The sequence below is a fragment of the Delphinus delphis genome, chromosome 8 (genome assembly GCF_949987515.2).
Source record: "Delphinus delphis chromosome 8, mDelDel1.2, whole genome shotgun sequence".
NCBI lineage: Eukaryota > Metazoa > Chordata > Mammalia > Artiodactyla > Delphinidae > Delphinus > Delphinus delphis.
This window is the reverse complement of record NC_082690.1, coordinates 40018821-40030832: the sequence shown is the minus strand read 5'-3', so window position 1 is coordinate 40030832 and position 12012 is coordinate 40018821. Positions and strand designations below refer to the sequence as shown.

The window sequence follows — 12012 nt, the reverse complement described above, 5'->3', positions numbered from 1 at the left end:
ATCAGAAGCCGAGAGAGATGAGGAAATGCTTTTGTACACGTAGATTATTTTTGTTTCTGTTTTGACATGTTAGGTATTGAAATGAAGGAAAGAGAATGGATGCAGCTTAAATCAGGAAACAGACTGATGACTGATGATTCAACTCTTTACAGAGTTGATAGTGATCATTTAATTGACCACAGTTTTGGAATGCATGGGAGGTGTCAATTTAAGGAGTTTAAATGACAAGATTAGCTCTGGAGAGGGGGAGTATCTTCTCTTCTCCTGAGACAGGAGAGTAGGAAGAAAGATGGGGTGTAACCAAGAGGAGAGAGACTGCAGTGGGCGCCAAATGATTTTAGTTATTTATTTTTTTAATAAACATTTTTGGAGTGTGCACTATATAAAGTACCAAGATCCCTTGGAAAATATGATGACGAAAAAGTCCTAGACAGTGCTCTCAAAGTAGTTTTTTTTGTTTGTTTTTTTTTGTTTTTTTTTTTTGCGGTATGCGGGCCTCTCACCACTGTGGCCTCTCCCGTTGCGGAGCACAGGCTCCGGACGCGCAGGCTCAGTGCCCATGGCTCAGGGGCCCAGCCGCCCCGCGGCATGTGGGATCTTCCCGGACCGGGGCACGAACCCGTGTCCCCTGCATTGGCAGGCAGACTCTCAACCACTGTGCCACCAGGGAAGCCCTCAAAGTAGTTTTATATGGAAGATAAGTCAAGTACAAAAATAACTCTAGAGATTGAGAACACAAGCTATTAACTTAAATACAAATTTTTCTACACCTCAGTTTCTTCCTCCATAAAATGGGAATAATGAGAGTACCACCTATGTTTCAAGCATCCCATTCTCTTTCTAGCTTACATTTCCCAGTGTTCTAATAGAAGTGTTTGACCTAATGGAGACATTCAGCCCATGAATCAAACACTGTTTCATTCTCCATCATTGCCCTTATGTTCTCATTTCCTTTTTTACCCAAGATAAATTTACTGGCCCATCATTTTAATCACTCTCTTATCCCTCCATCCAATCCATCAAGACACTTGGTCCTCTCTCCTTGAGATACACATGGCTGGAAAACCCTAACCCTGATGAAACCTTACTATTTGCTTTCTTCCCATCTTTTGAGTCCCCTTCTGCATGGAGGAAAATTCCACAAAGTCATACAATATGAGTTCAGGAAACACATCCAGAGCAAGGCACACATAAGCCTCTGCACTTCTTCAGCATCTACGTGAAGAGGCATCCCATGTGGAGGAGGGTTTTGTTCTAGTGGAAGCCCCTTCCCCATTGCTCTTCCTTCATATAGGGCTTTGATGACAGCCACTTTATTAGGAAAGGGACCTTCAGACTGCTTGGGGAATTAAGCTGCCTAGATATCATGCCAGCCATTTACAGGAGCTGTCTTGGAAAGCCAGCAGCCCTGTTCGTTTGGAGGCACCTGGGGACTTTGGGCCCTTTTGGATGCTATAGCCGTCCAGTCATGGAAGGAGTCTAGGCTAGCCTACTGTTCAGGCATCTTAGGATGAACATCTAGGGTCATTTTTGAACAATGCTTCTCCTTCATGACAATCTATCCCCAATACCCTTGAGTGCTCATCAGGTGTTTCTCGAATAGGAAGAGAGATATTATTTGACTTCCACCCAATCTTTAGAGGCTAAGTTAACTGCATTTGTCATACTCCCTCAGGGGTGAGCTAGATTGTCAACCACTTCCCCTCCCCACCATTTATTACCAATACATTCTATAGAGAACTCGAGATTGTTTCTTCTATCGTTGACATTAAAGTTAGAAAAGGAGAAGAGAGTATTGATCCTCCATTACCTACCTTCTGCATATTCCATGGTGCATGAGGCTCCAGGGCAGAGGTATAAAGAGCTACTGCTGCTCACTCAAAGGGCCCCTGCCATCAGTATTCGGGTCTGCAGGAAACATTCGTTTTATGTACTCTTTTTTTTTTTAATCTTTATTGGAGTATAATTGCTTTACAATGGTGTGCCACTTTCTGCTTTATAACAAAGTGAATCAGTTATACATATGCATATGTTCCCATATCTCTCTTCCCTCTTGCATTTGATGCACTCTTACAAAAGCTACCAGCAGGGATCACAGAGAGCAAGCCCTTCCTTGGCTATTATTTTGTCCCTGATCCCAGACCCAAAGGATAAAGGTTTTATGTTTAAGCCAAATAGTGGTGACCTCTTTGGGGAGAGAGGTGGTAGAGGATTGGGCCCCAGCTTCTTCTTGTCTTGAATGGACCCCAGATAACATATAGGGATCTCTGGCACCTCTTGCAGACCACAGGAGATGTGGGGAGTTTCTTATACTTGGAACAATGGCAGGCCAGCTGATCTTAGTCTTATTGGGGAGACTACAGGGTGAGGAATGTTAAATGCCTTTGTTGTCTAAAGGCAGTTGAGCTCTTCCTCACCAATTTCTTTAGCGTGGTTTTCTTCTCCTCTCCCTGGTTCTTGTGCTGACCAGATACTAGTGGTGTTTAATGCCCTGAGCACTGTGCTAGCTCCGCCCATTCTGGCAGCTTTCCCAGGGAAATCCCTCTGTACCTAAAAGGACCCTGAAATTTGTATAACCTTTAGATGCCATATATTTTCTTGTAAGAAATCTTAAAGGAAAAATTTCAGGCAAAATACCTGTGTTTTGTGCACTGATAACTTTAAAAATGAGGCCTTTTACTAGACAGTTGGAAGAGCTGATTCCATTCAATTGTGATGGCATCAGGAATGATGCAGTTAGGGTGGGGCTGATTTGAGTAGAATCTGGAAGAGTTACATGGATACTGGCCATCAGTTCAAGTTTCACTTGAAACTGTTTTCTGAGAGAGTACCTGTTTTCTTCGAAGGAAAATTTTCTCTACTTGTACCCAAAGCAAGGGGATCAGAGGAGAGAGACTTCACTGAAAAGGTGATATTTGGGCTGAGGCTTGAGAGTTGCCTGGGTGCTAAGATCATCAGACAAGAGTATACCGGCCTTTTTTGAGACACAGGCAGGCATGTGTTTGGAAGGAGAGAGCAAGGAGCAGGGTAGAAAGGGGTGAGGTCAAGAGGTGATGGTGGGCCAGATCACTTAGGGTCTTTTAGGATATTTGAAGGATTCTAAGTGGGGTGGAATAGGTGTGCCTGAAGTTTGAGGACAGGGCAAAGTGAAAGAGAATATTTGAATGGTGGAAATGAGGGGAGCTTAAGAGGATTAGGAAACAGTATTACGGAAGCACTTGAAATTGGGTTAATAAGATAGTTTGCTTTGTTTTTTTTTCTTTGTTTATTTGTACACATATATTTTCTGTCCTAAAATTATAACTATTACATATGCTCCATAGAGTTCAAGTTGAACATGGAGTATACATAGTGAAATTTATTTTTGACATTGTTTTCAATATGTTTTTTTTTCACACACACACACACTGTATTTTATTTTTACAAGTGATAAATAAACTGACACAAAGCATTGTAAATGGATGATCACAAGAAATCAACAATGATTGCAATAACCAAACACGAACCACACTCATACTATGTCATAATAGTGACATTCAATCCAGTAATCTTCCGCTGTAACAGCTCCTTTACTTTGCAGTGAAAATTGACTTGTATATTTTTTGCCTCAGAGTTCCTGTGGGATTTTTTTTTTAATTCAAACAGAAAGTCACAAATATTATAATCATCCTCATCAGTTCACTCATTCCCATGTAAGTAACTATTTTTTCTTCTTGATGTTTTGTAAGACACTTTTATGAATTCATCAGTTTGCCATTAGAGTTCTGAAAATGCTTATTCGTTCAGTTACACAGTATAGTCAGTTACCAAAAACCTGTACTTGTCAGAGTGTTTTCCATGAATTCCTTGAAGATGAAACCCTTTCATAGGAACATTTTTGCAAAAGCATCAGAGTACACGCAGCACTCTCTGTAAATGACAAAAGACTTAAAAATGACCACAGTTAAAGATTTGATGAAAGTTCATAATAATGAAATTGACAGGGAAATTTAGTTATTTCTGAGATATACATTTTAAAGTAATAACGAGTATTATGACTTATAACATTATACCAGAACATATAAGTATTTTAGAAATTTCGTGTAATGTCTGAAACATTTATTTTAACGTATTTCCATACAAATAACCTAAAGAAAGTTTAGTATTAGCTGTTTTTTTGTTTGTTTATACTGCGTGTTCTTATTAGTCATCAATTTTATACACATCACTGTATACATGTCAATCCCAATTGCCCAATTTAGCACACCACCATCCCCACCCCACCGCAGTTTTCCTCACTTGGTGTCCATACATTTGTTCTCTACATCTGTGTCTGAACTTATGCCCTGCAAACCGGTTCATCTGTACCATTTTTCTAGGTTCCACATGCATGCGTTAATATACGATATTTGTTTTTCTCTTTCAACTAACTTCATTCTGTATGACAGTCTCTAGATCCATCCATGTCTCAACAAATGACTCAATTTCGTTCCTTTTTATGGATGAGTAATATTCCATTGTATATGTGTACCACTACTTTTTTATCCATTCATCTGTCAATGGGCATTTAGGTTGCTTCCATGACCTGCTTATTGTAAACAGTGTTGCCATAAATATTGGGGTGCATGGTTCTTTTAGAATTATGGTTTTCGCTGGGTATATGCTCAGTCATGGGATTGCTGGGTCATATAGTAATTCTATTTTTAGTTTTTTAAGGAACCTCCATACTGTTCTCCATAGTGGCTCTATCAACTTACATTCCAACCAACAGTGCAAGAGCGTTCCCTTTTCTCCACACCCTCTCCAGCATTTGTTGTATGTAGATTTTCTGATGATGCCCATTCTAACTGGTGTGAGGTGATACCTCATTGTAGTTTTGATTTGCATTTCTCTAATAATTAGTGATGTTGAGCAGCTTTCCATATTGATGCATCTCCTTTTCCTAACTTTAATGCGAATGTTACTTTTGTTTCACTGTTAAGAATGATCCTTGCTATTTTTTACCTTGAAATTCTTTATCTTACAAAACAAGTTTCTCTTGATGCTTTTCAAGTAAGAATTGTAAAATCATGAATGGATTTTGCATTTCATCAAATGCTTTTTTGGTACCTATAAGATGATGGCATTTTTCATTTACTTTGTTAATATTCTGATTATATCAGTAAATTTTCCAATGTTGAATCATGCTTCCATTCTATTTGGTCATGACGTATTATTCTTTTATTATATTGCTGTATTTCATTGGAAAACGTTCCATTTTTGGTTTTCATCTATGCTTATAAACAAAGAAGGCCTGTAGCTTTATTTTTTATTGTCCTTTTTTCGTTTTGCTATCAGAGATCAGAATAGCCTCATCTGAGTAGCTTCCCAACTTCTTCCATACTCTGAGACAATTTGCACAATAAGAGTTAACTGTTTCTTGCAACTTTTCTAGATTCACACATAAAATGATGTGTCTCCTGGACTTTCAGGGGTCATACTTTGAACCAGCTTCTTATACTGGGGTATTATTCAAGATTTCTGGTGTTTCTTGGATCCATTTTGGATATGTTTCCTCTCCAGAAAATTATTCTTTTCTCTTATCTTTTGAAAATCTTGCTGTCAAGTTTCTCCTAAGATTCTCTTTTGAGATTTAAAAAATTCTTTTGTGCACTATTTCATTCCTAGTGGTTTATTTTCCCCTTCTTTCTTAGGCTCAGTTATACCCATGGTTTACTGCTATCATTAATTTCTTCCAAGAATAATTTTGGTCATCAGTGTTTGGTGTTGTATGTGTTTTCTTTCATTAACTTTGTCTTTATTCTTTGTTATTGTTTTACTCCTACCTCTTCTTTCTCTTCTTCTATATTGTAGCTTCTTCAATTGAATGTTTAGTTCATATATTTTCAATCACCCTTCCTTTTCCTTTTGGTATGATGAAAGATATCTGTCTCCTTTAAATGCTTTTAACCCTAAACTATATTTCAAAATTTATTTAAATAATTTAAATAAATTAAAAAAATTATTTCACAGAAATTTGTAAAAATCATAACTTGATGATTTATGACAGTGAGCCATTCTGATGGCTGTGTAACCAGCACCTGCCTTCAGGATAGAATATTCACATTATTCTAGAGACTTCCTCACACCCCCCACTCACAACCTGTCTCTCTCACAAAAGTAACCACTACTCTGACTTCTAACATAGATTACGTTGCCTCCTTTTTCTCTTTATATAAATGGAAGCAAAGAATAGGCATTCTTTTGGGTCTGGGTAATTTTGCTCACTATTCCGTTTATAGAATTATTCTTATATTTTCATGTAGTTCTTATTTATCTTCATTGCTGTATTGTATTCCATTGTATGAATACACTATAGTGTACTTAACCATTCTAATGTTGACTGGCATTTGAGTTGTTTCCAGTGTTTGGCTACTGAAATAATGTTGTTCTGAACATTCTTGGACTTGACTTTCATTGCACAGACACACACATATCCTAGGCATGAATCAAAGCACATGGGTAAGTTCAGTTTTAGTGGATTCTGTCTAAATAGTTTTTCAAACTGAATGTAATGATTCCCATTCTCCTTACCAGAGTACAAGAATTTCCACTGTTCACAACAACATTTATTGTATTGTCACTCTTATGAAATTTTAGCCTTTCTTTGAATATGCAATTATATTCCATGGTGGTGTTTTATTTGTAGCTACCTAGTAACTATTTCCAAACATTAGTTTGAAACCTGTCTCTATTGTATTTTTTCTTAGGTTTTGTTTTCAATACTGACCTGAAGACACGACATTTGGGATACCCACCCAGGGCTGGGTGATTCACTAGACCTCAAGAGGCCAGAGCCAAGTGTCGACCAAGGACATCACAGACTTGCAGGCTCAGCCAGCATCAGTCCTGAGCAAGGCTTCTGCCCAGCGTGGAGTCCCCTGCAGAATCAGCAAGCCTAAGAAATATTATCAACTCATTGCATTAAAGTCTACTGGGGGTTCCTGCTGATATACTCCAACCCATTTTTGAAAAAGTAGTGTTTTCCAGCATCCTCACCTATCCAGAACATAAGTAAAAACTTGGGAGTTTCTTCCTTATTAATAAAAGCTATGAAGTCTAAGTCCAACTGGGCCCAGAACCCAAGTTGTAGCATAATGGTATTTCATCCAACCAAGGAAGAGTTTAATGATTTCGATACATACATTGCTTATATGGAATCCCAAGGTGCACACCGAGCAGGCCTGGCCAAGGTAATTCCACCCAAGGACTGGAAAGCCAGAGAGACCTATGATGATATCGATGACATCTTAATAGCCGCTCCCCTCCAGCAGGTGATTTCTGGGCAAACAGGAGTGTTTACTCAATACCACAGAAATAAGAAGGCCATGACCGTGGGTGAGTACCGCCACTTAGCAAAGAGTGAAAAATATGGGACTCCACCACACTTGGATTTTAAGGACCTGGAGCGAAAATACTGGAAAACACGCCCCTATGGTTCACCAGTATATGGGGCTGACGTCAGTGGCTCCTTATTCGATGAAAACACGAAGCAGTGGAACCTTGGACACCTGGGAACCATTCAGGACCTGCTGGAACAGGAGTGCGGAGTGGTCATCGAAGGCGTCAACACCCCCTACCTTTACTTTGGCATGTGGAAGACCGCCTTTGCCTGGCACACGGAGGACATGGACCTTTACAGCATCAACTACCTGCACTTCGGGGAGCCCAAGACTTGGTACGCGGTGCCCCCGGAGCATGGCCGGCGCCTGGAACTCCTGGCCAGGGAGCTTTTCCCGGGCAGCTCGCGGGACTGTGAGGCCTTCCTGCGGCACAAGGTGGCTCTCATCTCGCCCACGGTCCTCAAGGACAACGGCATCCCCTTCGGTCGGGTCACTCAGGAGGCTGGAGAGTTCATGGTGACGTTTCCCTATGGCTACCACTCTGGCTTCAACCATGGCTTCAAGTGCGCCGAAGCCATCAATTTCGCCTCCCCGCGCTGGATCGATTATGGCAAAGTGGCGTCGCAGTGCAGCTGCGGGGAAGGCCGTGTCGCCTTCTCCATGGACGTCTTCGTGCGCATCCTGCAACCGGAGCGCTACGAGCTGTGGAAGCGCGGGCAGGACCAGACCGTGGTGGACCACACGCAGCCCACGGAGCCCAGCAGCCAGGGCCTGGACGCCTGGAGGGAGGTCCCCGCGCCCTGGGGAGCCGCTCTGGGCCTGAGGCACCACCAGCCACGCCGCGCTCGGCGCCCCCGTAGGCCTGTAGCCGCAGACGGTGAGACCCGCCACCGAGTCCCTGTGAGTGCTGTGTCCCGGCGCTCCTCGCCGGCCCGGGGTTCTTGCTCGGCCGCCCAGTTCGAGGCTGAGGCCACCTGCCCCTGCGGGGAGCCCTGCCCGACCCAGCCGTCGACCCCAGGTCCATCTGCCCCGAATCGCCACCCAGCTGGAAGATGTGGCCCTCGTCGTTGTCCTTGGAAACAGGGGACTCAGGAGCCAACTGCTCCCCCCAGGGCTAAAAGGAGGCTTTCCTTGGACATTGCTCAGGACCCAGAGGCTCAGCCCCTGCCTGTGGATGCACCGTCGCCGGACAACGCTGATCCGCTGAGCCCAGGGCTCCAGTATCCCGCCAAGGCTTCTGGGTGTGGTTGTGGCCCTGTCCCCTAAGCCCAGGGGATGCCTTTCTACCCCACTGCTCTTGCGTGGGGATCCTTTGAGACTGGTCGCATTGACATTTCAGAGCATTGGCTATTTGAACGTCACTAGTCTTGCATGAGTCCCTAGTGTGCTGCCGCTGGACCTGCTGGGTCCGTGGTGCTTACCAAATTCGCCAAAGTTTGTTCTTCCTTCCAGACCCTGGAATCTTTGGACACTGCTAACTCCTGTGTCACGAACTGAGGATTCATGCACTGGACACTCTAGTGTCTCTGGAAACTAGGTCCTGCTGAGGTCGCCAGAGCCCAATCTACCTCAGACTCCCATCCCGTGGGCCAGCTCTGGATGCTGCTCAACTTCTAAAGAATCCTGGGCTTTGATTAGCCTCCAGTCTCCCTCCTTTTCCTCTTCCCCCTTCCCTTCCCGCTTTTCTTGCCAAACTAGGCCCTTGTGACCAGTTAGGTCAGTAGAGACTCAGATAATAATTGATAATCTTTCTGAGTCTTTGATGTATTTAAAATGTGTTCTCTGCCAGTATGGTAACCAGAATGATAAAATCTGACTTTACTAAATATATTAAAGGTAACTGGAATATTAAAATCTGACTTTATTTTGTGTTGTTCATTCAGTCAACTGAGAGTTGGTCGCTTTTCTTGCACTTTTCTTAATAATTATATCAACACATTTCAAGCAAAACTTATTTTTCTGAGGTTGTTGCCTTGTGTGATGTTGGTGAGTGAGTTTGGGGTTGATTGTTGGGTTCCAGCTGGCTGGCTGTGTTGGGGGATTTGGTTTGCAGCCCTATCTGAAGGGAGACTTGGAGGAAATCACCTGGCACTTGGCTGATCCAGGTTGCTAGGAGAGATGAGCAAACACAGGGCAAAAAGTGCCAGCATGTGAAAATCTTCTCTCCAAGTCTCCACTGCCTTCTCAATGCTCTACGTACATTTCACATGGTTAAGTCATTGATACATCCCAATAAACAAATCCACAAATAAATGAACAAGACAATTTCAAGTGGGCATATGTTCTGTGAAAAGATTAAAGGGGATGGAGTGATAGTGCAGAATGGACGGTGTGGTTCCGGTGGTCAGGGGATACTTCATAAAGCAGGAGACCTTTCTGAGTCCCAAATGACAAGAAGGAAGGTCCAGAGCTGATGTCCACTTGGATAAAACAACAAGTGTAACAGCCCTAACATAGAGCTTGGTGCTTTTGTGTGTATAGAGAGGAAGTTCATTTGTATCTGGGGCTAGAGAAGGGAGAGGCAGGATCTTGTAGCTCATGTTAAATATTTGAGATTTTTCAACTTGAAATGAGAAGGCATTGGAAGTTTAAAACAGCACTTGACACGATATAATTTGCATATTTAACTAATCACCTTAATTGTTCTGTGGACCCCTTGGGGGCAGGAGAAGTAGGTAGAACATCTAAGTAATACAGGTGAGAATCGATGGTTACTGACTTAGGCCATAGTGTTGAGAATGCACAGAAGTGGCCAAACTCAGAATAAATTTTGGAAATTGAAAATGATAGTTTGCATGCAGAAGGAACATGTGACTCCAAGTCTAGTTGTTACTGTGACATCACACTGCATGTGTCTTTTTTTTTTTAAGAAATAAATTTAGGTTTCATTTCAGGGGCCAAACATAGGCAAACTTTTCAAGTATTGAAGCCTCCAAGGAACTGGTTCTTAAGCTCCAAAATGTGCTCTTCTGACAATTTCTCTCCTATTTTATTGGTTCACCTCATGGATTTGCTGTGACTTAGAGGAAAGGCCAGGCTTAGGAAGCAGACGGGCCTGGTTCAATTCTGGCTCAGGACTCACTGATTATGCCCTCTTGGACAAGCATCTGAACGCTCTGGTCCAGTACCCCACGTGGCACACTGAGGATATAAGATTAAATAATAAGATGTGAGTGAAGGCACCCTAGTAGGCTCTCTGCTTCTGTCTCAGCCACCACTCCAGTTCAAGCTACCATCTCTCATCTGGATCTTTATAAATGTTTTGCTTCATTCATTCTGGGCCACTCCAGTTTGCCCATTTCTGCCCAGAAAGCAAATGTGATTGTGTCTACGCCATTGAAAGATTAAAATCCTCAACATGATTTATATAATATTTCTTTCCAAACTGCAGGACATGAGCCATTAGTGGGTCATAGAAACAACTTTGTGGGTTACCAGCAGCATGTTTTTTAAAGGGGAACAAAATAGAACACAGCAGAAATACTAGATTGCAATGTCAGTTTTAAGCATAAGGATTATTACATGAAGCTTGTTTTCTCAATATGGGTCCGTGTCCTGCTGAAAAATGTTTGACGGCCTCTAGCCTATGATCCCCTGAATGCTGTGTCTCCTGCCTCCTTTAGCCCTATTTCTCATAACCTTCTCCCAGGTCTCTGTTCTCTACCCACACCCAACTTCCTTAAATTCCTCCAACATATCATGTTCCCTTCTGCTGGGAGACCCCTTAGCCCATGCTGCTTTCCTCTTTGCCTAGTTCATGTCAACATCTTGGTCTCAGACCAGACAACACTCTTCAGGCAAACACGCCCTGAATCCCCGGAGGGGCAGGTTCTCAGAGCTCCACGTTCAGTGTGTGTCATTATTCCTTTAATAGCTTGTTTCTTTGATTAACGACAAGCTTCCCCACTAGTTTTCGTCTGCAGGACCGCAGGGACCCTATTCTTGTTTACCACTGTACCCAGTCGCTGAACCCAGGTTGGCACATAGGCACTCAAGAAAGAAATATGAATCAACCGACCTACCAACCAGTGATGTTGGCCGGTCTCGTTTCTTTCTTGGTTTTGATTCTAAGCCTCGCAGCACCAAGTAAACCACAAGAGCTGTCCTATTTCCCTAGGTTAGGAATTTCCTAGAAGAGGATTTTTAACTTGGGTCTCCTGGCTTCTGATCTGCTGAAACTTCATCAAAGTTGTGTCCGTGTGTTGGCGGATGAGCATTTCGTTGGGAAGGGGGAGACTGATTTCCGTCGGATGTCACTGGGGGTCCCTGCCCATCAGAGCCAAAGAGCCACAGTTCTGTGGGCATCTCCTGCCGCCTCTTTGCATCCTTGAGGATCCCTGGGGCGCGCTGGCTCAGGAGGCTTCTAGGCTCCCAGCCCCAGGGACGGTTACTTCCCGTTTCCTCCGATTAAGCGGACCCGGTTCATACCCTTCAGTCTTGGGAGCGCGCGTCCCCGAGCCTGCGAGCGCAGACTGCAGAAACCAGGCGGTGCAAGTCCGGGTGCATCCCCGCGCCCGGCGCCGGGCCTGCGCAGCCATCTTCAGGGAGGAGGGTGAGAGGGAGGCGCGGCCTCGGGACGCGGACCCGCCCCTGCCGCCGGGGCCGCCCAGCTCGGCCCGCAGAGCGCTAGCTCAGCCGCGCCGCCCCCGGC

General features: G+C 43.5%; 1 protein-coding gene across 1 annotated transcript; it reads left to right on the top strand.

Annotated features, from left to right (window-relative positions):
- The first annotated feature begins 7067 nt into the window (after positions 1-7067).
- Positions 7068-8627, top strand: LOC132429016 (lysine-specific demethylase 4D-like). Its single transcript, XM_060017222.1, has one exon. The coding sequence runs from the start codon at positions 7071-7073 to the stop codon at positions 8625-8627; it is 1557 nt and encodes a 518-aa protein (XP_059873205.1). The 5' UTR covers positions 7068-7070.
- Positions 8628-12012: the final 3385 nt, after the last annotated feature.

Bases quoted from the DNA above. Each gene is read 5' to 3' on its own strand.
- LOC132429016 (XM_060017222.1), top strand. From the start codon at position 7,071: ATGAAGTCTAAGTCCAACTGGGCCCAGAACCCAAGTTGTAGCATAATG.